General features: G+C 46.3%; 1 protein-coding gene across 6 annotated transcripts in view; it reads right to left on the minus strand.

Moving 5' to 3' along the window:
• Positions 1–8: 8 nt before the first annotated feature.
• Positions 9–25,495, minus strand: part of CARHSP1 (calcium regulated heat stable protein 1) — a 33,986-nt gene continuing 8,499 nt past the window's right edge. For 5 of the 6 annotated variants that reach the window (XM_082772155.1, XM_082772153.1, XM_082772157.1 and 2 more), the window contains 3 exons: positions 17,053–17,245; positions 14,232–14,354; positions 9–1,823 (listed from right to left, as the gene is read on the minus strand). In XM_082772155.1, coding sequence (XP_082628281.1) covers positions 1,661–1,823; positions 14,232–14,354; positions 17,053–17,225 — 459 coding nt within the window. In that variant the 5' untranslated portion in view covers positions 17,226–17,245 and the 3' untranslated portion in view covers positions 9–1,660. Of the gene's footprint in view, positions 1,824–14,231; positions 14,355–17,052; positions 17,246–18,870; positions 18,932–25,495 lie in introns of those variants that run through there. The other variant, XM_082772152.1, reaches the window with a different exon arrangement.

Raw genomic sequence — 25,495 nt, forward strand, 5'->3', positions numbered from 1 at the left:
GACATATATTAAAGCATTATAATGGTTGCATTTATTGTAAAGGAAGCAATGTGTGATATTCCACAAGTTAGTGTTAAACCCACCATTAGTTAATCATGTTGTCGGAAAACAAAACAAAACAAATAAAACAGCACTGCAGGCTCAGCCTTAGTATACACTACAGTGTAATAGAGGCACAGCTTAAAGTAAACCAAGCCATCACAGCAGCTACTAACCTTCATGGAGCTGAGCGCTCCAAGGTCAGCCCTTGGAACAGCTTATCTTCCGGGTAAAGAATCTTGAGACATTTCATGACAGCAAGTGCCTATTGTTAAAACTGCAAAGAGGCAACTGAAGTGATGCTGTCATGTAACTGACAGAAGAGTAGCATGCCATCTTTTTCTATTTTTATTCTTTTTTTTTTATTATTATTATTTGCAAAGTCAATAAAAATCCACTGGTAGGAAACAAAAGGGAAAGATGCTTCATTTGGAAAAAGGTATGGAAGGCAAATGGGAGCAGTATAGTTGCATATCAACTACAGGAAATCTTGCAGGCAGAGCATCAGGGCAAGGGTGACCATATCACATCATACCAAGCAAGTCTTCCAAGGAAACACGGCTGCAGAATCTACGTTGCCCAGGCAGCTGAGCCTGTTAAGTAACTTGCACAGTATACACTGAGCTAAACAGCGTATCATAGAATCATATAACTTGCTTTGCAGAAGTACAGTTATTTTGTCTGTCGAGTGAAAAACCCTAGCAGACATTTATATGCAATCAAGAAGGTAAGCTTCAGATTTGTATAAATTCAGATACACCCAGAGGCTACAAAGCTACGCTACAGCTTTCTACCACTTACCTTAAAGCAATTTTTTTTTTTTTTTTTCAAATTTTTTTTTAATACTGGCCTATAAAATCAGGTTAATCAACCATCAAGGCACCAAAGTAAATTCACAAACAATCCAGGCTTTTTAAAAAAAAAAAAAAAAACACACAAAATTCCACACCTATGAAGACAGATCATATGCAAACAGTGCACCTGAAGGGCACCCAGCCATGGCCAAGAGCACATAACCACCAGATGGAGATTCTCCACCATGCAGCAGCTGCTCTGTTTGTGAGCTTCCCTCCATCAGGAAAACAACTGACAGCAAGGAACAACTTGCTCACTCTAAAGCCAAGGCATTCGAGCTCTGCTGCAGCAGTAAGCATGCTCTAACACTTGCAGAAGAGCAGCTCAAAGGATTACGGTGCTCACGCACCCATGGGGCCTTGGACCTGCACCTCTGCTGTGGCTGCGTGCTGCAAGAGCTCTCCTTCAAACCTCTCCCTGACTACCCTGGGGATTCACTAGAATTGGTTCACAAGATAAAGGAAAAAATAAATCCACCCCCCTCAAAGCACATAAACTAAATCTCTTTAAAATACATTTTTATGAACACATTAATATATATATTTTTCATTTCATTACCATCTGGATTGCCTTTTTTTTTTTCATTTTAAAATCAGGCCTGCTGTAAATATGGTAATTTTGGCCTGCTGCTGCTGCTGTTGACAATGCAGTATTTCCTCCCGCACAGTACCTAGACTATTCTTAGGTCAGGTTCCCTGCAGCCAGTTGTCGAGCAGTGACCCACACAGGCAGTGTCCGCAGCAGCGGCGCTGCCTCTGGGACGCCTTCAGGAGCTGATGACGTGCCCTGACCAGGTCTCGTGCTTGGTTCCTGGGGCGAGGTGGGTAATCACGACCTCCACGGCCTGAAGCTTCTCGTTCTTTGGAGGAATGGTGCACACCTTGTAGGTGACCTCGTCGCCTGCCACGGGAACGTACTCGCCTTCAATGCTGTGGGAAGAAAGCTTCAGTTAATCATAACTCACCCGCTTACTTAAAGTTTTATCACCACAAATGCTGTATGTGCTTAAGATACTTCAGCTTTTCTGTTTGTTTTAATAGAACCCCTCAGTCATCAAAGCTGAGGTTGATTTTGGTTGTCTCACAGTAAAATCCTATGAAATTTCTGCAAACAACACCAGATTAGAAAATAATAAACAACTTTACATACAACCTCTAATATGACTTAAAAAAAAAATAATCCACTGGACCCAACTTTGAACAATACTATGAACCTCACACCTTCACACATTCCTATAACCTCTTACTCATTGGCAGCACTAGGGGGCAGGGCTGACACTTCAGTGCTTTGTTTTGGGATCTGTGTTTTTTGTTGTTTTTGTGTTGTTTTGTTTTTGTGTGTGTGTGTGTGTGTGTGTTCTGTTTTTTTTGTTTTGGTTTGGTTTGTTTTTTTTGTTTTTTTTTAAACTATAGGAAGTTGGTCCCCCACCCTTTCTTAAGGTTATAACGTTTTGTTTTGTTTTTTCCCCCCTCCTCCTTTTTAAAGAAAGATTGTTCAACTGTAGTCACTGATTTTATCTTTAGGTTACTCCCCCATCACATGTGGTTTGCCTGGGGCATTTAAAAAAAATAAAGCAAGCCCAAGTACAACAGCGTCAAATGACTTAAAATCACTTGCTGGGAAATAAATGAATAATTAAATTAGTTCTGTAGCCCTGATGTGTTCCACCAAAAAAGCTCTCCTCCAGCAGCCAGTCGCCCATTTCTACCAATCCTCTCCCAGTGTGATGAGGTGGGGTACTGGAGGAGGTGGGGTACTGGACACCTCGCACTCTGCATTTGTCACTGCATTTGAATCTTATCTGGAAACAGTGGGAAGTGACAGAAAGGCTGGCACCTTCTACCTAGAGTCACGTACTGAGGAGACAGCACCGCGGAGGGTAACGGCCTTCCTCACCTCCCTGTTCAAGATCAGAGCTTTTTAATAAAAATCCCAGCATGTGCCACTGCAGACATGGAGAGATGCCTTCCAAAACCACATTTTCACAATCCTTTGACAGGATGCTACCTCACCCTCCTTTAAATATACCTACACAAGCCTGTGCTCAGGATTCCCTTCTCTGACAACACAGGCTCTTGATTTCTTTTTGTTTAGAGGCTTTTCAGCATCTCACAGCAGCACCGCATACCGTCTGTAGCTAGAACAGGCCAGGTGAACAGATAACATGCTAAATATAAAATCTGGATGCCTTGTGCACATGACTTGCTTGTGTACTTTTTTGAGAGGGATGGGGGGTAGTCCAGAGAAAGGGAGAAGAAAAAAGAGGTCTTCTAGGTCAGGACCGGACTGTTGTGTTTGTTATTTGCCTTCACTGAGGGCATGTTCACAGCACCCAGGAATTTTACCCTGTAAATGCTTCTGTCACTGCAGCTGCAGAAGTTAAAGGCATTCCCAAGGCCTGTGCTTTGAAACATGTTCCTCAGATCCTATCTCCCTGGACTAACCTCCAGATTGCAGGAATCAGACCCAGGAGGGCACGTCCTAAGCTGAACTCTTCAGAGTGGTGCCTGGGAAAATGGCAGTAAATTGCAGGCAGAAAAAATATTTACCAAAAACCCAAGATAAATCCTCCTTCATCAGTCCCGACAACCCTTTCCTTGCCACAAAGGCTGATCTGGCTGACCTTTATTTACTTCCAAAGTCCCCTGGCCAGCCTTCAGCCCAGCCCTGCGTCACACTGCACACACCATGGTCGAGCTCCCACCTCTAGATTCTTGCTGTGTCCATCTCCTTCAGTTATTGTCTTTATCTATAACCCTCACCCCATTTCTAACAGGTCTGATATTTCTTTTAGCTGTAAAGGATTCGCACACCCAGTACTGACTATCCTTTTCGGAGCAGAGGTTCATTAACCTTTCTTACTGCCAAAGGATTTTGCCACCATGCTTAGCCCTGACTTTGAATGAAAGGATTCCATGCAAGGATGGGAAGAGGTTTCTTGTACTGTCTAACAGCTGGAGAAGTGGACACGAAACCTCAAGAAGAGATGCAGGAGAGGGTCAAGCCCTGACTAAAACTGGAATTCCATGTAGAGAAATGACAATATCTCCCACCTGAATCTCTTGAATGAACCAGTAGGTTTGATCCTGGTAAGGCAACGCCCCATTGCCACGCGGTTCTTTTATGCTTTCTCAAGTACTGATCACTGCAAAGCAGCAAAAAGGCAATAAAGCCATGGGCTGCACTCCAGAGCAAGACAGAAATGTGCCCCAGTGTCTAAGCTGGCCTTGAAGTCCTGGCAGGACCTTTGAGACAGTTTCTGCCACAGATGAGGTCAAGGACTGTCCTGTGTCAGAGGCTGAGCGTCCTGCTGCTGCTCCGCGTTAGCACAGCTAAAACACAAACTAAGAGTTCGGTGAGGGAGAGCACGTTCCTGACAGATTGTATTAATTGGTACCTGAAAGCCTAGCATTGATGGCAGCAGCCTGAAGCCCTGCGAGTAGCATGGGAATACCCTGGGGACAAGGAGCCAACCCAGTGCAGGCAGAACTGCCCAGCCATCCTGCACCCCTGTGACAGACAAATTAGGCATCAAAGGCAGGGACCAGGACACCACCACCACAAACAGAACACAAACACTAGAGAAAAATAAAGTGCAAATGAACACTTGATTGTTCTGAGTGCAGTAACTCATGAGCATCAGCTACATGTGCATCATGCTGCTGCAGTGCTCATGCATACAGATGAATGAACCCTCAGTCCCCCAAACCAAAGGACTGCTGTTATTTGAGCTAAAAACACACTGCCACGAGCAGTAACACACAACACAACCCCACGTAGGGCAGCAGTCCCACCTGAGCAAGGTAACATTTTTTGGTGGAAGACACTACCACACAAAAGCATTATCTACACAAAAAGACACCGGACTAGCAAAAAACAGTGAACAGAACCATCTCCCAGCTCAGATGTAATGAGTGTAGACAATACGAGCCGATGCAGAAAGTCTGCATTGACTCAAGTGCAGCTGAGCCACTGGAACAAATTGTAACGAAACGTGTTTCTTCATCTGGCCTCGAGCAGCGGGACCATCTGCAGACAGGATTTCAGGGAGCAGAGGCAGAGCTGTTACTTGAAGCTGGAGCTAAAGCAGCGTCTCCTCTTGATGTTATGGCTGCCCGCCCCACAACCCCGAGCCTCACTTTTGATTCCTGCACAGAGGATGAACACGCAGAGCAAGCAGCGAGCTCGGAAGTCACTGCTTTGCAGGAACCAAACAAAACGGATGCCCTGCCCAGGAAAAGATCTGAAGTTTGGCTGAAAAGCCTTTTTCACAAACAGGAACCTTACATGTTCTCTAAAAGCTCCTGTAAAACAGGATGAGATGCAGTTAGCAATATAAACATTTGAAAACTGCAAAAGGTATTAGTAGGTGGGGCTAAGCGAGAAGGAAAGTGGAGTCACGCTGTCTGTTGAAGCGCCAGAGACATACCCATACATAAGGACAGTGTTTTAAGCTCCTGAAAAAAAAAAACAAAAAGCAATTAGATATCACTTGAATATTCAAGTGAGGAAGGAGTACAGCTCAAGAGCTAAAAGTGATGTGGCTTTTGTTGGGATGTGTTTGGCTTGAAATTGAAATATGAATTTATACCAGGATGAGCTCTGGTAAGAAAGGGGTTGCAGGTGCCCTGGTAACCAAAGTGGTGCTGTTTTTTCCATGAAAATAAGAACAAGCAAATTGGTACGCACACAGCAGTGGTATGCCTGACGTACAACAGGCTGCAGTCAGGGAGAGGAGAAGCAATGGGACCAAGCCAGACTAGAGGCTGTGCTCTCAGCTGTCACTGAGAGCCACCGCATCCCTCGGCAGTTGTTAGACCAGTGGCTGGAGTATCATCTACTGTACCTCGTCTGCACAGAAAATAAAAAGCGCATTAACTCATTAAAAAAAAAAAAAAAGGCAAGTTTCTGACCCAAGATTCTTAAGCTTGAATCATGAGGTTAATTACTGCTGTTCCTTTCACCTGTGAGGTCACATTAGCCCTGAAAAATGCACAGCCCTAAGGATTACCCTGAAAAATACACTTTTCTCCACTAGAAAGCACTTCTTACAAGATTATGCATTACATGTATTCTGACAGCATCAGATCCTTTCTTGGTTTCTTACCTTATTCAAACTGACACTACAAGAGACTGAAGCTTGTGATAAAACCCCCATTCCATCCCAACACTCCTTTTTCTCATCCCCTAGTTTGTCTCTTTTTTTGCTTGACCTGATCAAGACCAGGACTGTCCTTTGCACAGCTATGTGAGTAGGCTGTGGCCACACAAGGAGCTTTAATTTCATACTCTGTTTTCAGTCTTTAAGCCTGTCTCCCACAGATCAGATATCCTTTTTTTTTTTTCCTGCAGCCTTCTGGCTACTCGTTACTCTTGGTGCCTACCAAATACACGATTAACTCATTGTCCCCAGTGCATGTGAAAAGCAAGAGGACAAAAGTCTCAGTTTGCAGCCTGATTACACCTGTTTGTGAACAGTGTAAGAGCACAGTGTTTGCTCACCAAATGCTGCCTCTGGAACAGTGGTACTGGGTACATGCAGGCTGGCTCCAGCAGCAGTATCGCTAAGTGATGCTTAGAAGCAGGAACGAACAGCATCCAGATCACGCAGTGTTTTTGGTGGTGTCAAGAAAGAACACTGTAATGGCACTTGAAAGCTGATGAGATGGCAGAGCTCCACACTGGATGGCAGAGCTGCAGGAAGATCCTCCATCAGGAAGCAATTGCCTTAAGTGCTGGGAGGTAACGAACTGGGGGAGATTGGAGAACGTACACAGAGATCTTGGAACAGATTCTGTCTGCAGCAGCTGCTCTGTACACAATGTAAGTTACCCAGACAAGTTCGAAGAAATTAAACATGGACTTCTTGATGTTATATGTTGATGAAATATTTTATATCTTTTCTACAAATACATGTTTTATATCCATGTAATTATTTTTACTCTATTTAATGTTGATCTAAAGACAAATGCATTAGGAGACTTGTACGCATGTTCCTATTCAAACTAATGCCTACTGATGTATCCAGGAACTTTAAGACACTTTGATAAATTAAGCTAAAAATGTGAAATGTTTTCCTGATGCTTGTGTCAGAGAGAGACACAATACAGCAAGCTTTAGATTATCCAGCAACTCCCATTTCCCAGCTCAGTGCGGTGGAGCATTTTTATCTTGCGCTATTTTTAGGGAGCTGGGAGGTTATTAGGAAATTACCTAAATAAGAAATGTTCTAGCTCTTCCTCCTCACAGCTGTTATTCATATTCCAAGGCACTAGTTAAACCCTCTGGGACAAAGACGAAGTCAAATGGAAACATTTTCGAGCACAAGTTTTCAGGGAATTCAGAGCCGTGTTGGTCAACAAGGCTGCCACAGCTCACACCACGCAGCCAGCTCCCACGGACCGACGGGCTGCGTTATTTTGGCGGCTTCTCAAAGCTCATTTCGCTCCTCAGCATGCCTCCCAGACCTCTTGTGTTTTTACTAAACAGCAGACCCAAACAGAAGTGAACCATCCTGAGTTACTGATCCTGAATGCCCTCCCGTGCAGTCTCGGCAGGTATCAAAGATGCCAGCAATGACTTTAAGGAGGCAGCAGGCAGGCAAACCAGGAGCACGGCTGCCTCTCACCCACCAGTCACACTCATAGCTGGGACAGACAAGTGTGAAAGAGGTCCAAGCACCGAGGAATCCCAGCTGTAAACAACCAAGGTCTCACCTATAGGATTGTCCTGGTCTCTGGGGGATCTGGCCCACTGCAGAGATGTTCCCAGGTGCTGCCACATCTCCCCACTCAGATCTCCAGTCATGGTTTTTGAATCCATGCTTGGGGACAGTTACACCTCCATGCCCACTCAGCAGCCAGTTCAACACCAAGCAGCCCACCAGGCACTAAGAAGGAAGTGGTGATCGCAACAGGCAGAGCTTTCCAAAGAGGCCCACCAGGACTCAGATGTACAGAAAATGCCTGTTCCTCCGAGCATCCAGCTTGGATCCTGTCACAGCAATACCTCCCGTTTAACCAGGGCTTTGGCTTCTGGATGCAGTCGTCTTCTGTGCTCACTAACCAGAGGCTCCATCCTTGGGCACCTACGGCCTCCTGCACTGCCCAGCCTGCAGGCAGTGTAAGTCTCAGCTTTCCCTGTCAGGGCTTTCATCACTCAGGTGGAGGTTCTGGAAAGGCTGTGCTACAACTGTGGCCGCAGCAAGCTGGCATTCCTTGCAGCATGCAAGTTTCCTGAGCCAACCTGGGGGTGGATGGGAACCCTAAGGAAAAGGTTGCCCGTGTTTTTTTAACATCCAAACTCCTCCCAAGCAAGAGCTGCTGTGCTGCAGCAAACAAGTTACTGCTTTCAGGCACTTCAACAGTGGCAGCACGGCACCAGGAGGGGAGCACATCAGGAAGGAAGTGTGCTCAAAGCAGGCAAGTCATCGAGTGCCTTGAGTACTTGGAAGGAAACCTGAAAGCTCAGGTTCGGCTTCCCAGCAGCCCCAGAACAGCTGCCTGCAGCCAGCAGAAGCCGCTGCTGGTTCCCAGGAAAGAAACAGGGGCTGGACGGGTCTGCTCCCTCAGCTCTCATTCAGCTCTGGGTTTGTTTCTAATTACCAGTTAATTTCCAATCCGTACTGTTACGCCCCACTAGGAGAGCAGCAGCATGAAGATGTCAGCATTGATGTTGTGCATTAAACACAGCGAGCTGGCGGCAAGTCAGAGGAAAGCAAGCAGTGCGATAAGACGCCTCCATGGGTGTGGGCAGCTCCGACAGCCAGGCTCTGCGATGCGGTGGGACAGTGGCCAGGACACAGCTGGGTTCCTCCCTGCAGGAAGACGCTGCTGATAGCATGGCTCCAGCACAGCCAGAAACCAAATGCAGCAGAACAGGACCGTATCTCCACCTGGGATCCCGCTGGGAGACCATTTCTGTGCTTGTTTTTTCCCCCAGTACTCCCGAGTTGCGGGCCCTAGGAGCATATTCTCCCGAGGTCACAGCACACCGTGTGAGCAAAGCACAGCAAACGCTGCCTCTCTCCAGGGACCCAAAGGTGCTGTGCAGCAAAGCCCTGGGGGAGGTACAGCGCCAATTCTACAAAGCCATCATTAGACATGGGGTCAGGAAAGTGGCCTGAAGGGCACCCTGAAGGCCTCTCTGCAATGCAGCATTTTCCCCTTCAGAGCCAAGCTCCAGCAAACTGCAGAAAACCCACAAGCACTGCACGTGTTTTTTTTTCTCCTGTTCCAAGAAGTCAGCCACTTTTTCAAATGAAACTCCTTTTTTAAAAAGCGTGGTCATTAATTCCTCGCTGCTCTCTGCTGCTGTCTCCTTGCCTTGCCTTTGCAGGTACGCAGGCTCCAAGCCAAATCCCAGCCTAATGCGAAGGCCCCGAGGGTAAACGAGACTCCTGCACGTGCTCACCCCCAAACACACTGGGGAAGCAGATGTGTGCAGTTCCTGTGTGCTGCCCAGAAGAACATCATCTGACCTACTGTGACAGGCACCTCCAACTCGCCCCTCTCCACCCCGCAGCCCAACCCCAAGGTGCACAAGCTGCGGGGAACCTTGAGAGCCACCACCCAGGGGATTCCCCAGCCCGCTCTCCAGAAACATGCCACCTCTGCAGGAAGTGTATGAAGAGTGAAACTGAAGCCACAGGGGTGGTTACATTCCAGTGATGGTCAAAACATGAAGTAGTTGTGAGAGCTGAGTTACTGCAGCCATGAAACACCAGCAGAGGAGGCGAGGTGTTGAGGATGGTACAGTTCTCAGCACTGGCACTACAATACCACCGTCAGATCAGTGACAGTGGGGCACAGCATCAGAGAGGCTGGAGAAGACCCTTAAGATTAACATGTACATTATTTTAAAATTTACTAAAGGGTTTACCAAAAAAATTTATACCAGGTGAACTCATTTTCCTTTGCTTCCAGCGCTGTTATCTTGAATGACAATCTCAGTGACTGCTGCATCCCCATGCTGCCAGCTGGGGTTTTACATCCACTACTAGCAGGCACATTTTGTTTTCTGTTCTGGAGATGGGCATAGTACTAAACTGAGCACGATAAAACCAAAAAAATCCCACATTTCCCTAGAACAACCCTTTGTACCAACTTGAGAAGTTCTTCCAGCAAGTGCAAGGAAGCAGCACTCGCCATGCACATAGCACAGGAAGCACCAATGAGCCTGGGGCTTGCTCCTTCAGCTGGCTGGCAGGGGCAGGACGCTGCCAGCACGGCACCAGCCCCAGGACGTGCAGAGGAGCAGCTGTGTGGATTGGTACGCGAGAGCTGGCTGCAATCTGCCCATCGGAGCACCGCCAGCGCTGCTGTTGTGGTGCACTTCCAGCCACAGATGCTTGACCTCCAGACCAGCCTGCAGAGGTGCCACGAGTGCTGTCAGGGAAGTGCCACCGCCTGCAGTGACTGTCACCAGAGCTGCCACCACACCTCACTATCTGCCACAGGAGGAAGGCTTGGAAGGAAATGCCACCACCTGCCCCCCGCAGACATCGGCATTTCGAGAGAACTGCAGGCTGCCCTGGCTCACCGTTCACTTCTGTGTAGCTGCACCTCTTCAGTTCAAAGGGGAACCAGCCCAACACAGCGTCTGGGTTGGGTTTTAGTAACACAATTCTTCTCTCCACTCCTCAGAGCTATCTGTTAACCCAGACAAAGCCACACTGACAAAACCCCTTCAATAATTGCTTTCTAAACTGACTTTTTTAGGCTGTATTTCCCCATACCCGATAAATCCAGCTCCCCAGTAACACAGCTTTGCTGCAGACTCCATTCATAAACCACACCCACACAACAGAAGCACAGTACTCACCTTGAACTCCAGCAGATACCGAAACTGAAAATTTTGCAACGCCAAATGAAGGAGCGAGAGTTCGAATGCCACATGCCACACATGCTTGAATTTATTTTTAGGCTAACACTCATTCATTTATGGAAATGTAAACATCACGTTAAGTATAATTAGCTTCCCCCCCCCCCCCTTTTTTTTTTTTTTGTAAGATATGGGAAAGAGAGATTCCCTTTCACAGAAGGCATTTCCATTGAAGTGTAACCTTGCTTCCCAAAGCTCAGGGGGAAAAAATTATTCTTTCAAATTAAATTTTTATGTTTAAAATCTTATTAACCTGCAAGATTGGCAGCTGCTCCTGATGCTCAGAGCATTCACTGATCACCACAACATAGAGCCCTCTGCTGTGTTCTTCACAATCTTACTGGATCTAAACTGGCAGACCATTGTAATCATGTTCCTGAAATCCTAGCTTTCAGGAAGAACTGATTCAGCAGAAACAATCCTCTTTCTTTTCACAAGTAGATGTCTATAACACACTGAGACAGTGAACAGGTTGATGTCTATCCCACATCCAGGTTTAACCTCGGAAAACACCTAGAAAAGCACTGCATGACAAACCTAAGCAGTATCTCAAAACCCACACTATGCACAGAGTCATTGGAGTCTTCCCGAGACACGGTGATGGTTACAGCATGCTGCTGTAAAAAGCAATTCTCATTAGTAAAGAGCAACGTTTCTAACTCACAGTGAACTCCACTGAAATGAAAGACATTATTAATTCATCTTTCCAGTGCTACCTTGCACCAGAATTAAGACAGTGATACCATCACCCTCTAGCACTAAAAGCTGTTTCCAACTAATTCAGACACACTCAGAGTAATTAAAGAATAATAACGTGCTGAAAACTTCAGTACTTTGATGATAGCACTTTGTAATAACATGTTCAGGCAGAAACATCAGCTATGTTTGAGTCTAAGCTCTGCAATTATTCCTATATAGAATACCCTAAAAATTATGGCCCAGTCCTGGTTCAATGTAAATAAATAAATAAATAAATCCTGTTGACTTCAAAGGAGGAGAATTTAGCCTAGAAGACTTGCATAAAGTGCATCCTTCAATCTTACAAAATTCATATGAACTTACCTTGCTAAAACATCTCTGAAAGAGCAAGAAAAATAGTCTTTGAATGCATTAATTATATGCTTAAAGAGGAAAGACATCATCCACCTGCTATGGAGATGGAAGGAGCGAAGGGTCATAAAGCAAGGGAGAGAGGGAGGTTGAACATCAGAAACAATTAAGAACCAGGTCTGTTCTTTAGAGGAAGAGATCAACCAGGGAGGCAGTGGACCCCATCACCGGAATTGTTAAGAGGAGGTTGGGAAATGCATCTGCCAGAAAGGCACACGCGCCCTCCAGCAGCAGGCAGGGCAGAGGAGGTCCCCTCCAATCTTCTCATCTATGGTAAACAGAAGACCCCTGCTCTGTTTTAAGGGATCTGCTGTGCTACAGAAAAACTGCAGCATGCCCTACTCTGTGCAGCGTGACACAGAGACGGGCTGTTCTCCACCAGCACAAGAATTACACTGAAATGAAGCAATTAAACCTGAAGAGAAGCAGCATGGCCTGAGGGCTAGGACACCAAATTGAGACCTGGGAAGCCAGAGCTTAGGCTGAAGCTGGAGCTTGCCATGCCCTGCCCATGCATCAGCTCTCCCCCCCTCATCCTTTATCTACTCCAGCTTTTTGTTGCAGGGGCAGGCTGAGGGCATGGCCGAGTGAGGGTAAACAGAGAACACGACACACATCAGCAAAATAAACATGCTGAAAATACATCAAGAAGTGCGATTGCTCATGAACCTTTACAACCACAATGACTTGTTCGATACTGTTTTTAGGATAGATCGATTGGGTGAAGGAAAGGGGAAAGATGGCACGCCACATCCAGGCCATATTCATTTAAATATAGTATAGAGATGGCTCAGAGTCAAAGCGTTTTGAAAGCATCCAGGATTGATACGGTTAGTAGCAGAGCCCACAAGAGGGGCCACCTGTGAGATGGGGCCTCTCACACAGGCCACTGAAAGCACTGCAGTCAAAAAATAACCTTTATAAAAAAGTCATATAGGTCCTCAGCATAGGAGACATGCTGGGGTCTTAAACAGAAACAGTGAAATGGAGTGGGATTGAGAGCAGAAGCAGCACGTGTACCCAGAATGGTCCATCATGCAGTAAACATTTCAGAAAAATTGGAAGAAGGCCAACGTGCTCAAAGGACACATGCTAACCACATGAGCAGGAAAGATAACTGGGGCCACCTGGATAATTTGGTAAGGCTTCTATTGACTTACCACTGGATAACCACTCCAAACAAAAAACGAGGATTATACAGCTTCAACATAGTAAGCAATAGGCAGATTAAACATGGTGACAGATCTAAAAGAGGTTACTGGAAAATAAACATTCAGTGATCTTAATACAGGCCCGCAGAAAACAGTTTCAGCCTCCATGCTGGTGAACATCTCAATCTGGAAACAAATATAAAATTGTCTACTAAATGCTGCAGATGAGCCAAACAAATAAAGACGACAGCGTGGTCACAGAGCAATCTGGATGCCTTGGCAAGCAGGGCCTGTTCCAGTCAGATGTGCTGCAGTGCAACCAAATATGAAGTCATGTATCCGGGAGCCAGGAATGCAGACCCTGCTGCCAGGGGATGACAGACTGCATCTGGGACTGCACCAAACTCTCACACTGCAGAGGATGCAGAGGTCAGAGCAGATAAGCAATTCAGCAGAAGACTAGGGATTAGAAGGGCTAATGCTATTATGGGACATATAGAAAGAGAAACAGAGCAGGAGCGTGGAAGAGATTTTTATCTCTGTATCCTGAAACTATCCATACATTTATATTCATTATTTTTAAGTGATATTTAAATCCTGCAGCACAGTTAGAAAAGAAAAGATTGTTTTAGACTGGAGAAAAAAAATGAGGAACTTGAAAAGTTCAATTTTTCAGAAGGTATATTCAGAAGTGATAAATCTGTGTTCAAGGAAAAAAAGCGGGGGTACTAATGAACCTGTTAACAGAGAAAGTTTAGCCATAAGCTGCTTGAGACCGAAGCTAGGCAAATTACTTTTCTTAACAGTGAAGGTAATTAACCTTTACTTTAGTAATGATACAAGCAGTGCAAAAGTAAAAAGTGAATTTTCAGTGTCAGAAAACTTTAAATTAAAGCAGGGTACGGCCTAGATGATTTGCTTCACATAAATGCAAGCTTCTTTGTTTGGGTGAAATCACACAGCTTATTCTAAGAGATCTAACAGGATCATCTACAAGTTCTCAACTGAACAGATTTATAATAGTACTGGCAGTCAGAGATTATGCTGTTCTTTTTCCGTAACATCCACAGAACTGCTCTGTGCTAAGATAAGGGTGACAGATTACAAACCATTCTTGGCACGTGATGTGTCACAAGCCTTCCATAATCAAGGCAAACTGGAGCTCCAGCTTCCTCAGTGACCCGGACAACTTACTCAGAAATGTGTACGAAGATGTCAGGTCCTCCATCTGCGGGGGAAATGAAGCCATGGCCTTTGGAGCGACAGAAGCATTTGCAGACACCTTTGTAGATGGGGCCCTCCGATGCTCTCACAGTTCTGCAAAAACATAGCAGACAGAGCGGTTTGTTGCTGAGCGGGGATGTGACAGCTTCAGCTGCAGCATGTCTAGCAAGGCAGCACAGCCAAGTCCCCGCTTGCTCCCCAGTGAGTGTGTTCCTCTGCAGCAACTGTTCACTAGTGTCAGGCTGCACACGTTCTGCCTGTAGCCTTTTGAAAGTGGGATAAAAGCGATGAAGATGTTGGCTAAAATTATAATCCATCAGTTGCCATCTTGAGTCCATCTACTGCATCGTCCTGCCTTTTCTCAGACACTGTATCTGAATGTAAGCATTTTATACATTATAGGAGTTCTGGCAGTCCAGTGTACATCTGGGTGCTGTGTGCACTTCCAGAAGCTTACAAATAAGCGTGTGCATGTGCTATGGAGAGAATGCAGTGCATGAAGGCACACATGAATGTCTCTGTATGTATGTACATAAGTACACGCACACCCTTCTGCAGGCAATGTCTGCTGCTATCCTGCCAAACTGGGATCAGTGAAGTCAGTATTTCACCTCCTACCGACTCCAGCAGGCTAACTGGTATGGACAACACCCATACTCAGGGCTGATCTCTTAATCCACTGTCATGAGGCTTGTGTTTAAGATGACACTGATTTTAGACAAACCCTTTGGATGACTTACCACCATCAAGAAAAACAACTTACATGAACCCATCCTGACAATTGTGTGATTAAATCCCTTCCCCCCCCGCCCCATTAAATATACTGAATCTTCAGAGATCCAAATTCAGTAATTAACAAAGCCAACTGTCTTAGACATCTTACATAGTTTACACGGAGGAGTTACTAAATCAGGACCTTCTTGCGACATGATTATCCAGTAAGTTACTTCCATGTTAGAAGATGATTTCTGTGGGACATTTTTAACCAAACCCTCAGTAAGAGATTGTGGTGTTACTGGTTATATGCATTGAGACAGTTTTGAGATTACTTCCATAAGGTTTCAAGTTTCCTGAAGTCTTAAATAATTAAAAAACAACAACAAAAAACCAGCTCTGCTGCAGAAGTTATATTAACATTAAAGAAATTGGAGTTGAAAGGGTTAAATTTCCATTAAATCATTTCATTTCCAGTTCTATAAAGCTGTCGACACACCTGACCCCCCCCAAGCGCTCATTACACAGAAAAGCACTCACTGCCCTAAATAAGCCATTAAAGCTCAATTGCATCTTTCAAGGAGACAAAGCACTGTGAAGGATAAGACCCCACACTTGCTAATGAACCAAAATTAAATAATCCCACTGAATAATAAACCACTGCCTGGCACATTTGCCTTTTCCATACAACTGTGAGGCTAGGGCTCACTTAAGCCTCTTGTTTAAAGACTAGACTACAAAAAAAAAAAAAAAGCATTTTGATTTTCAGGGCTAGCAAATACAGCAAGATTCCTACACTAATTAATGATTAAAGAACTATGGGAGCAAAACAACCAAATTCTTTAATTTTGTAGGAACAAGACTAAGATTAACAACTCAGAAGAATAACAAAGAGTTCATCAGTAACACCACTGAGACAAGCTAGTCTGGAACTGGTTTTTAAGGTCAATCCCAATTATCAAGTCCATTACGTTCTTTTCAGCAATATACTTTCATTACAAAGTTTATGGTATCTGAAGCCTTTCAGAACAAAGTAAAATTCTCTTCTGCTGCTGCTGCGTTTTCACCTCATTTTGAATAGAGAGATGACACAAAGCATCACTGAAATTTATCCACACATTTTTAAATACCGCTTTTGAAGAAAAAAGCTGGGTAAAACTGCAAGGAGAAAAAAAGAGGGAAAAAACAAATAAACATGCCAACTAAATTATGTAGCACAGAACAGGCTAGTTGCTGGGTTGAGATCTTGTTTCTAATGTTTCACTGAGCACTGCCAGACCACCCATACACAGAGGTAACTGTAGGACTGTGCCAAAGACACAAAGGATTGACCAGAGCTTCACGCTGTACCTGCAGACAGGAAAGCTTGGGGAAAGCTTACCTCTGCTGTAGGATCACCATCTCTAATGACTGCAAATAGCAACACACCTTGTTTTACGAGAAACTACGTAATTTTACAGAATCAAAGAGATTAGCCTTCATATCTTGAAAACCAATGCATTCTTTTACATGTCTGTTTGAACAAACCCCAGATGTTAAAGCTGCATTAAAAAGAAATGAGCCCTCTGACAAGTGCCATGGTCATGAACCAGCCCTAGAATGTGACCTGACTGATGGCAGCACAGGTGTCAGGGGTGAAAGAACTAATCCTTCAGGGGTGGTGAAGAGATTAGGTCAAAGGAGGAGGTTGGGCTGATAAAGAAACACTGTTGAATGATGGGAACTGGTCCACCAAGAGCCTCAGCTCAATGCACAAAGTGGAGCAAAACTTCAGAGAAGAGGAATCTGTTTTGAAGAGCCTCAGTATATTTTCCTCACCCTCTAAATCTCTAGTCTTAAAGAGGGGAAAATACTTTCAATATTCTTTACCCAAACAGAGTGTAGAAGAACTACAGGCAATTTAGACTAACAAATCTAGTAGGATTAGAATACTGGAGGGGGGAAGAAAATAGCAGTAAAATGCCAAAGCATCTTCCAGACACAACGAACTCCCCCCCCCCTTCACCCTGGTGAAAGCAATCTGCCCAGAAGCAAACATTTGGCTGTGCCTACTAAATGCAGTTTCCCCAATACTCACGCTGAAAATGTCCTGGTCCGCCGGGTGGGCAGCGGACTGGGAATGAGGTACCCTCTCATGGGAGACGGGGAGCGATCTCTTGTCCTGCGATTTTCAGGCAAATGAAGGGAACTGGGTGAGTGCACAGAGGAGGAGGACTGCTCCAAGGTGGGTGAAGTGGTGTCAGAAGACATTCCTGACGCCTGAGAAAAACCTAGAGAGAGGAAGAGATCTGACTTAGCCCAGAATGGAATTTTTCATATAAAGTCACAAATTCTTCAGCTTAGGATTTTGTAAGAATATGACTCATTTCCTGCAGACGTACATGCAGACATAGTTGCAGCAAAATCTCCTGCTCTGTGTCAGTGAGTTCAATTTGTTTATTTTTTTAGAGAGCTCACGGCTTTTGTAAACTGTAGAAGGCAGCTCCACTGAAAACAGATCAATTTGCAGCTAACCCGAGGTATTGTGTTTTGTTTCCTCCTGCCTCCCTTGCAGGCAATGGCTCCCAAAGCAGAGCTCAGCCCCAACATCAGGCATCAGCGTGCCCCAGGCAGGCCAGGTTTGACAGCACTGCAAAGCCTCCTGTAAGTGCACACGAACAGGTGCTACAAGAAAGAACCACCACAAGAAGAAATGCAGGAATACAGGCTACATCTCCACTGCTGGAGGTTATCTTCACTGTGCAATCACCAGTGCTAACTTCATTCACTGTGGCTGCTGCCCAGCTATTAGCACACCTCCAGCACAGCTTGTAACACCTTCAGCTCGACTGGAAGATGAAAATGACACAAGTGCTCTTTAATTCACTTCAGCTGGGGTCAGACAGTTAGTTTACTCTGCCAGGGATGGGGAACGTGTGAAGCCAGCAGAGCTGGAAGGCAGTGGCTGACTGCACGGAGGTGAACACGCCGGCCTGCAGACCTGGCAGACACCACAGGGTGCTTTGGGGGCCTACGTCTGCTATGGTCTTCCTGCAACTACTCTGTGAGTGCATTTGGACTCCCCACTACCCAAGCCAGACTTCCTCTTATTCACGTCCTAGAGCAGGGGAGGAAGGTCCCTTTCTCAGCACAGCAACAGTGACACGTGGCTCATCGCACAGCACGCAAAACCCAGAATCCATGAGAAACAGCAGCACTTCTGCATACGCTTACAGGTGTAAGCAGGGACAGATAGAAGAGAAGTAAATCAGCACTGCTCTGCTATTACTGTGCAAGGCCCCTTCCGATGTGGAAGGGGAATAAGCAATTCAAAATTAACCTATAACCCACCACATTCTTATTTAAGAAAATCTAAAAATAACTGGATGAGTTAGCAAAATATGTAGTGATCTGGGTCAAGAAAATAGCACGAAGGCATGAAAAGCTGTCTTTAGGGGCAATAGTCTCACTGAACTGCCATCTCTCATCACCATTTTGCACCCTCCTTTCCACACCCACACTCCCCAGCCCATGAATTATGGAGTGGATCCCTCACACAACATTTGACATGAAGCCTTCTTGTCAATGACAAATTCCCATTACTTCTTCCCGAAACTAATAACTAAAATTAAAAAGGCCTCTTAAGAATGAAGTCACCAGGGAACAAAGGCTTTTATGTTTAATTGTTCAGGGTGCTGAGAAGGTGGAAGTGGATAGTCATGTTCCCTCGTGTACCAGCTTGAGCTTTCCACCCTGCTCTCAAGCACAACAGCTCAGCTGGAAACAAAAGCATGGCTTTAAATTGTTTAAATACGGATGGCATTTGCAATCCACTCAATAATGCCCTGCCCAGCATTACGGCCAACATTCAGCTGCGACCAAGAGGATAACACCAAGGGGATGGGATTTTCCAAACCTCCTGGAAAAAGGCTTGCTGCACTGGCTGTACGTGGAAGTCTCATCAGAGTTTAGAAGGCCTCTGCTCTGGGCATCTTGTTGTCAATGAAAGCATGCTATGAATTTGCAGGACTGTAAGAAGTTGTAGGAAAAAAAAAATGAACAATTAAAACCGCATTCTGACAACTCAGCACCTGATCTGAGCTTTTGCATGAGTGAGAACGCAGCTTTCACAGAACCACACGCTTTCTCTCATCTGAATATAAAGCAGCTCGTCAGGTGATGAGCAAAGTGCAGATCTCTTCCCCCGTCTGCAGCAGGGTAGTCAAGCCAACCACAAAGTGCTGTCGGTCCCCATCCTAAAACAAGGGCAGAGAGGCAGAATTTTCCCTCCTCTCTTTACAACACAGATGAGCCACAAATATTTACAAACAAAGCAGGCTAAAAGGATTTAGACGAGCGCTAACTTAGGCGACTGTTCCCATTTATGATAGTTTGTGCGTCCTCTGCTCTGTAGACACAAACTAAAACGTGGTGTGGAACATGAAGCACTGTTTCGCTGTACAAATAGCCTTTTGTTCTCTGCCCACAGCCCTGGCAGATGAACAGCCTCGTAACTTCGGCCCCACGAGCCCCTGACCATGACGGGAGCCCTGTGGGGGCGGACGCGTGGAGGCCGCAGCTGGAGGCCGCCCGCCCACCGCAGCGAGGGGCACAGCTCAGGGACAGGGCAGGTGCTGGCAAGCGGCTGTAGGAAGCCTGTGGCTTAACCAAGGTCTGCTATTTTAGCTTATCTGTTACCATGACGTTGTACGTGCACGGATTCACCTGACGGCATTCCTGAAGGAGCAGGAGCGCTGCTGAGGAGACGCCGGGGCTGGGCCGCGTTGACACGGGAAGCCACCAGCAAATGCCCGAACCCAAACCCGCATCCCCAGGCCTCCCGGCCTTCCCCTCTCCTGCAAGCCTCGCCTTCCAAATGCAGCTACCAAGAGCTTTCACAGAGGATTTTCTGATGTTGTCTTAGGCTCTGAACTGAGCCCTGCAACGCAAGAACCGCCCTCAGACAGCTCGCTACAAGCCCTCCTCAGCAGCACAGCTTCCCCTCTTCGTCTCTAGCTGAGCACACCTATTTTGCACACATCGTTCACCAGCCCAGCATCTCCCACCCTGTTTGGCTTTCCTCCATCCCTCCGGTCCAGCCACAACCCTCCACCTCACCATGGTGATGAGGACGTGGCACGAACCCCACGCAGAGCCAACAGAGCACCCCAGCTGGCCTCCCCCGAGCAGCCGGAGCTCTACAGCAGCACCTCGTTGCTACCCAAAGCTGAGGCTACAGCAGAGATGAGGGACACTCAAGACAGTATCTGCCTTCTCCTCGAGCCAGCAAAATATTTACCTTCCAGCACTTGCAGAATGAAAGCAATGTGACGCAAGGTGGTGATATTTTCAGGCTCCCTACTTCAGGAAGCTCTGACCACACGCCACCCTAGCCTTACGTCTGCCCGTATTTCAACATGCGGTGCGTATCTTTGAGCAACACAGATTTGTTGTTGTTGTTATTTAAAAGCTGTAGGAATGCGCCACTCTAAAATATAAATTAAATACACCCTGGAAGCATCATGGAAGTAATGGGCTAATTTAGCATTTCAAAGCTTTTTTTTTTTTAAAACCACACTTTTTTCAGAAAAAGTGGCCAATGTTTACACAAAGAACTCAGAATATCATCTGTAACTGGTGACCTACAAAGCACAAGTTGCAGTACATGCAGGAAAATAATATGAAAATTTTCTATGAAAATATAAATATTTCCATGAAAATTATATGAAAATAAGAAGGTTGGTGGCATGTAAGTGCCACTATCATTTCTCTATTTATCTATACATCGGTCTTCAATTTTGCTTTAAATCTACCCCATACCACTAAAAGTACCCCAAACATAGCTGTATGGGGGAAGTTAACTGTTCTGAACAGCACCCCAACACCACCAAGGAAATCCAGTCTGACTTTCGATTAAAGGAATCGCCTCAGAAAAAGCCAGAATGGATAGGACAGGGTGACAGGCTCTGGGCAACCTGTCTACAAACAGTTTCCTTTTCACGCAACAGGCATCACAACACAAGCAAGACTTTGGAGACCCATCCTGCTCCAGAGCACGCTTCCCAAGAAGCGCATCCCTCACCTTCATGCACTGAAAGCAGAGGCACACAGACACTGCTCCTCCCTTTACCTTGCTCTGATGAATGTGAGGGTGCTGAGCTCCCAGCGGTGCCCCCGCTTCTTTTAAAGCAGTACCTGGCACCTCTCCCAGGCACCTGATCCTGACTCCCCCGCAGCACCAGACCAGTTCCTTGCCAAAGCAGCTGAGGCTAACTCAGACCCCAGAGCCCAGGAGGATCCCCCCACCGCAGAGCATCACCGCGATCCTCCCGCGTCACAGAGTTCAGCACTTACAAAACACGCAATTATGAAACAGCCGGGTCAGAAAGCTTCCCTTTCCAGCTTAGCTTGCCTTGCCTATGACCAACTTTCCACAATTAATACTGGCATTTCAATTAACACAAACGCAGAGCAGTTGCGACACACGTGTGATGTGTCAACACAGGGGAGTATGGTATAAACATTATGGTTTCAGCAGGATGCAGGAGAGCGTGCACAGTGATGACCTGGCAGTTCAGAGAAGCCAGGACATTGCCCAACTGTCCCCACGTCCAATAAAAGCCTAATTATGAGGTAACCAAAATACAACTAGGAAAATTCCTAGTGCTCATCTACACATGCAGATTAGTTTGGATTAGAACAGGGGTGAGTTTAAGCAGCAAAAGCTATTCACAGTCAGCCCCAACAGCCGGCACCCTTTCCCCAAACGCTGTGGCTGCCCTCGTGCTCCTCAGGACTCGCTGAGTCCTGGAGCAGAGCTGGTGGGGCAGCACAAAGCAGCCCCACACAGCCCAGGCCACAGAAAGGGGGTGTCAGGGGAACCACGTCAGCTGCAGCACAACAGGTCACCACTTTGCACTGCTCATGTAAGCAGCCAGATCTACTTTTTAAAAAATGCATTTTGGTTAAGGATCAGAGCGGACAGTTGGATTAAGTACACGTTTCAACTGGTTTATGGTTATAAAGAAGGCCATACAGTGATACCCCGTGTGTCATTCTGTCGAACATACTGGGGAATCAAGACCCTCTCTTGCTGGAAAGCCAGTACTCGCTGGGATTGATACTGCTTAAGCTTCTTGCTCCCGACTGCCCAGCACACTGACAGCCAGGGTTCTTCACCTGCAAGCACACGCAGGAAGCTGTACCCAGCTGAGTGTGCCAGCTGCCACAGCTGACAGCACTCACTAAGATTTGCCTGAAGGAAGAGCACACAAATTAACAAGGTATTGAACTGTGGGGATGGAAAACTTTCCCTGGCTCATGGCCAGCTTGGAAGAGCAACGACAGGTCCTGGATGAACATCCTGCTCTGGGCACTCTCCCCAGCGCAGCTAGTGGCAAGGACAAAGACAAAGATGACATTTTATGCCATGCTTTTCCCCCAGTAACATGCACTTCTTGTTGGAATCTGCTCCAACTCCCTTCTGGTTGTTACTATTCATGCTAATTGGTGCATGCTGATCAGAAGCAAGTGCTGCCCACTGACTTCAGTGCCTGCACACACACATTGGCTACTGGTAAGTATTTAAATAACTGTTACCTGCAGTGCTAACAACTTTGCTTTGCTGTAGTACAACCAAGTTGTCCAAGACAAGGCAGGGACAGCAGGAAGAAGGGTGAATCTCACCAGCACTCAGCATACCTGTGCTGTCACAGCTGCAGGTACAAGGCCATGAGAACAGTACAAGGAAAGCATGAACACAGCAGGTACTGCCCCAGCAGCTCTGAAGGTCCCTGCCTCATCAGCTGGGGAAAATGCTGCAGCGCTGCAAAGAGCAGGCCCCTGGCATTGCCAAGCTAAGGCTGGAAGGGGCTGAGCTGCTGTCTGCACGGCGTGAGCCAGTCCTGCACACAGAAAGCCACTCCTGAGGGGTGAGCACAGGCACCTCCATTGTTCAGCTGCATCACGCAGTGGCCATGCAACCTTTTCTGAGGTGGCATCCAAACCCACGGTAAGTCTGAAGGCTGTGCATGCAGCTTCACTCCCTTGCTCATGCAAATCCATTCATGCAAATCCCCGGGTTACAGAGCGCTGTGCCTGAAATACGTCTGGGGGGCAGACGTGTGCACTGGCCCTGCATTGCCTGCAGGCTGCCTGCACCTGGGAAGGACACCGCAGCCTCTCACCAGCCAAACACGGTAGCACCAGGTGGGAGCCACCACGGTGGGAACAATAATGCCCTCCTGCATGCTGCTGGGCAAGCCAAAGGAGCAGACCTCAGCCAGTCCGAGGCACAACTGCTGGCAGGTCATAAATCACCATTCCTGGACTACCAAACCGTGACGCTGAGCCAGCAAAAGCCCAGGGTGTGACATCCAGCACCTTGCCTCCCCTTCAGCCTGCCAACTGTTCTGTGTGAACCGCCAGCCTACAAACCCAATGGTTTCTGCAGCAGCGCAGTGATGCCGTGTCACAGAGCTGCCCAGATACTTGCTAAATCACTGCCAGGCCAAGAGCAGCAGCACATGCATCAACGCCCAAAGCTCTGCTCCAGCCACTCTTCTGGAACCAAGGACACGACAGGAGTACACCAACAGTATGAGCTGGTTTATCCAGGCAGAAGTTAGTCTTCGGGTGTCTCATGCAGGCTGTAATAAAGGGAAGGCAAACATGAAGAGAGATCACAAAGAGACTGCAGTCACAGAGGGAACAGCAAGAAGATTTTCAGTCTGACACTTGTGGCTGCCTAGGTCAAAGCGTAAGGTGAGCACACCGGGTATTTACCCCCAACATGTTTCCAGCATCCCATGGTGTACAGCTTAAATAAATGCTAAACTGAAGGTGACACAGGGGTATTTAACAACATCCTATCAATTTTTTCAGATCCCTCCAGAGCCCACACAGTCTTTTAGCACCCACAGTATCCTGTGGCAAAGAGCCCCACAGCTCAACTATCACATGAAATAAACATCTGCTTAGAGGACAGTGAAGGGAAGCTCCTCTTACAAAGACATTATGAAAGAACAGAGCTCAGAAGACAGATTAGCAAATAAGGTAAGGAAAGGCAAGGGAAGGGAAAGGCATAATACACACCAGACAATAGAGGCATTAGCTCAGAGCAGCACACAGGGAAGGGTGCAGGCTTATTCATAAATCAAGCCTTAAATTTTCAACCAGAAGAGTCACAAATGGTGACAGACAGAAAAAGGGGCTACAAGCTTCTTTCTGTTCTTTTCCCCCACTTTTAAACTTCCAACTACCAAAGAAAAACCTTATGACCTTTTAAAACATCTTCGGATTTCTAAATCACCCCCGATTTGACACTTGAATGGTTGCCATTACTTTTCCTTAGACAATAAGCCCTACTAGTATTAAATGCTTCTAAAGAATCCGCTCGTCAATGATTTAGCTGGTTTTGTGTGGACCAAGCCCAGATATTATCTATTCAATGTTTCAGGGTCTCCAGCAAAGTGCCCCCGTGCTGCTCACACACTAGCCTAGCCTCTTGCCCCCTCCATCACACCTCAGTTAACAAAGGCTGAGAACTTTGTTCTTGGATAGCAGAGGCAATATTTAATATATCTCATCCTATTCTTGCTAAACAGGCATCAAAAGTGCTGAGCTTCTGCCCTTCCCAGATGAAGTACAACACGTGGCTGAACAGGGAGCAAGCATCTTCCTTCCAGCACTTGCTTTTGAGCTCTGCAACTCAGCTCTTCCTGAAGGGCTTCTGCAAGCCTGAAGCTGTGTTCCTGCCATTACTCCCATCCAGCACATCCCATGCAAGTTTATTCCAAGATTTATTTCATTTCAGCTGAAAATATTTATACCAAAACATGAGTAATCTTTCTTAAAGTGTCTGAGCAACTTAGCGCTCATCTACAAGGCAAATGGCCTTACGCAGTGTCGTGCTGTCGTAGCCTGGTTATACATATGTAAATCCTTCCGTGCTTCTGAGAACTTCTCCTTTCAGCCTTCTCACATCACAAAACTTCAACCACGATTACGGGTAAGTTTGTTCATGTGCAACTTTGAGCCTTTTAAGGCTACTGAAATCCTCTGAAATATTTATGTAGCTCAAGTGTTTCTCAGAACAATTAGTTCACTGTTTTCTCCCTAATCAACATTTTCAACAGGAAAAAAACAGATCACATTAAAGAGCTCTATAACCATGGAAGTTTATGAGGCACACAAGTATTGCCAAAGGAAAAAATACTCCTCTGAGGATATTCCATCTGCCAGCATTACAGCAAGAGGCACGTTGTAGGGCACAGAGTAAGAAACCACTCACAAATGACTCAGTCCTCAGGGCACCCACAGACCCCAGACTCCTTTTTGCCAGGCCTGGCTCTGTTTTCTGTTATCACCTTCCAGTCTCAGCGCCTCACAACCCTACGCTTCATTGCAAACACAGCAGGTTAGAGGAGCGGGCTGGTAACAGAACAGGAACCCTGCTCCCCCCAGAACACTCACGCTTCATGGTGGCTTGTTCCCACTCAGCTAACAGTCCTGCGAACATGGAACAATCAGAGCACAAGTGA

The sequence above is a fragment of the Aythya marila genome (genome assembly GCF_965140915.1).
Source record: "Aythya marila genome assembly, chromosome: 15".
NCBI classification, from domain to species: Eukaryota; Metazoa; Chordata; class Aves; order Anseriformes; family Anatidae; genus Aythya; species Aythya marila.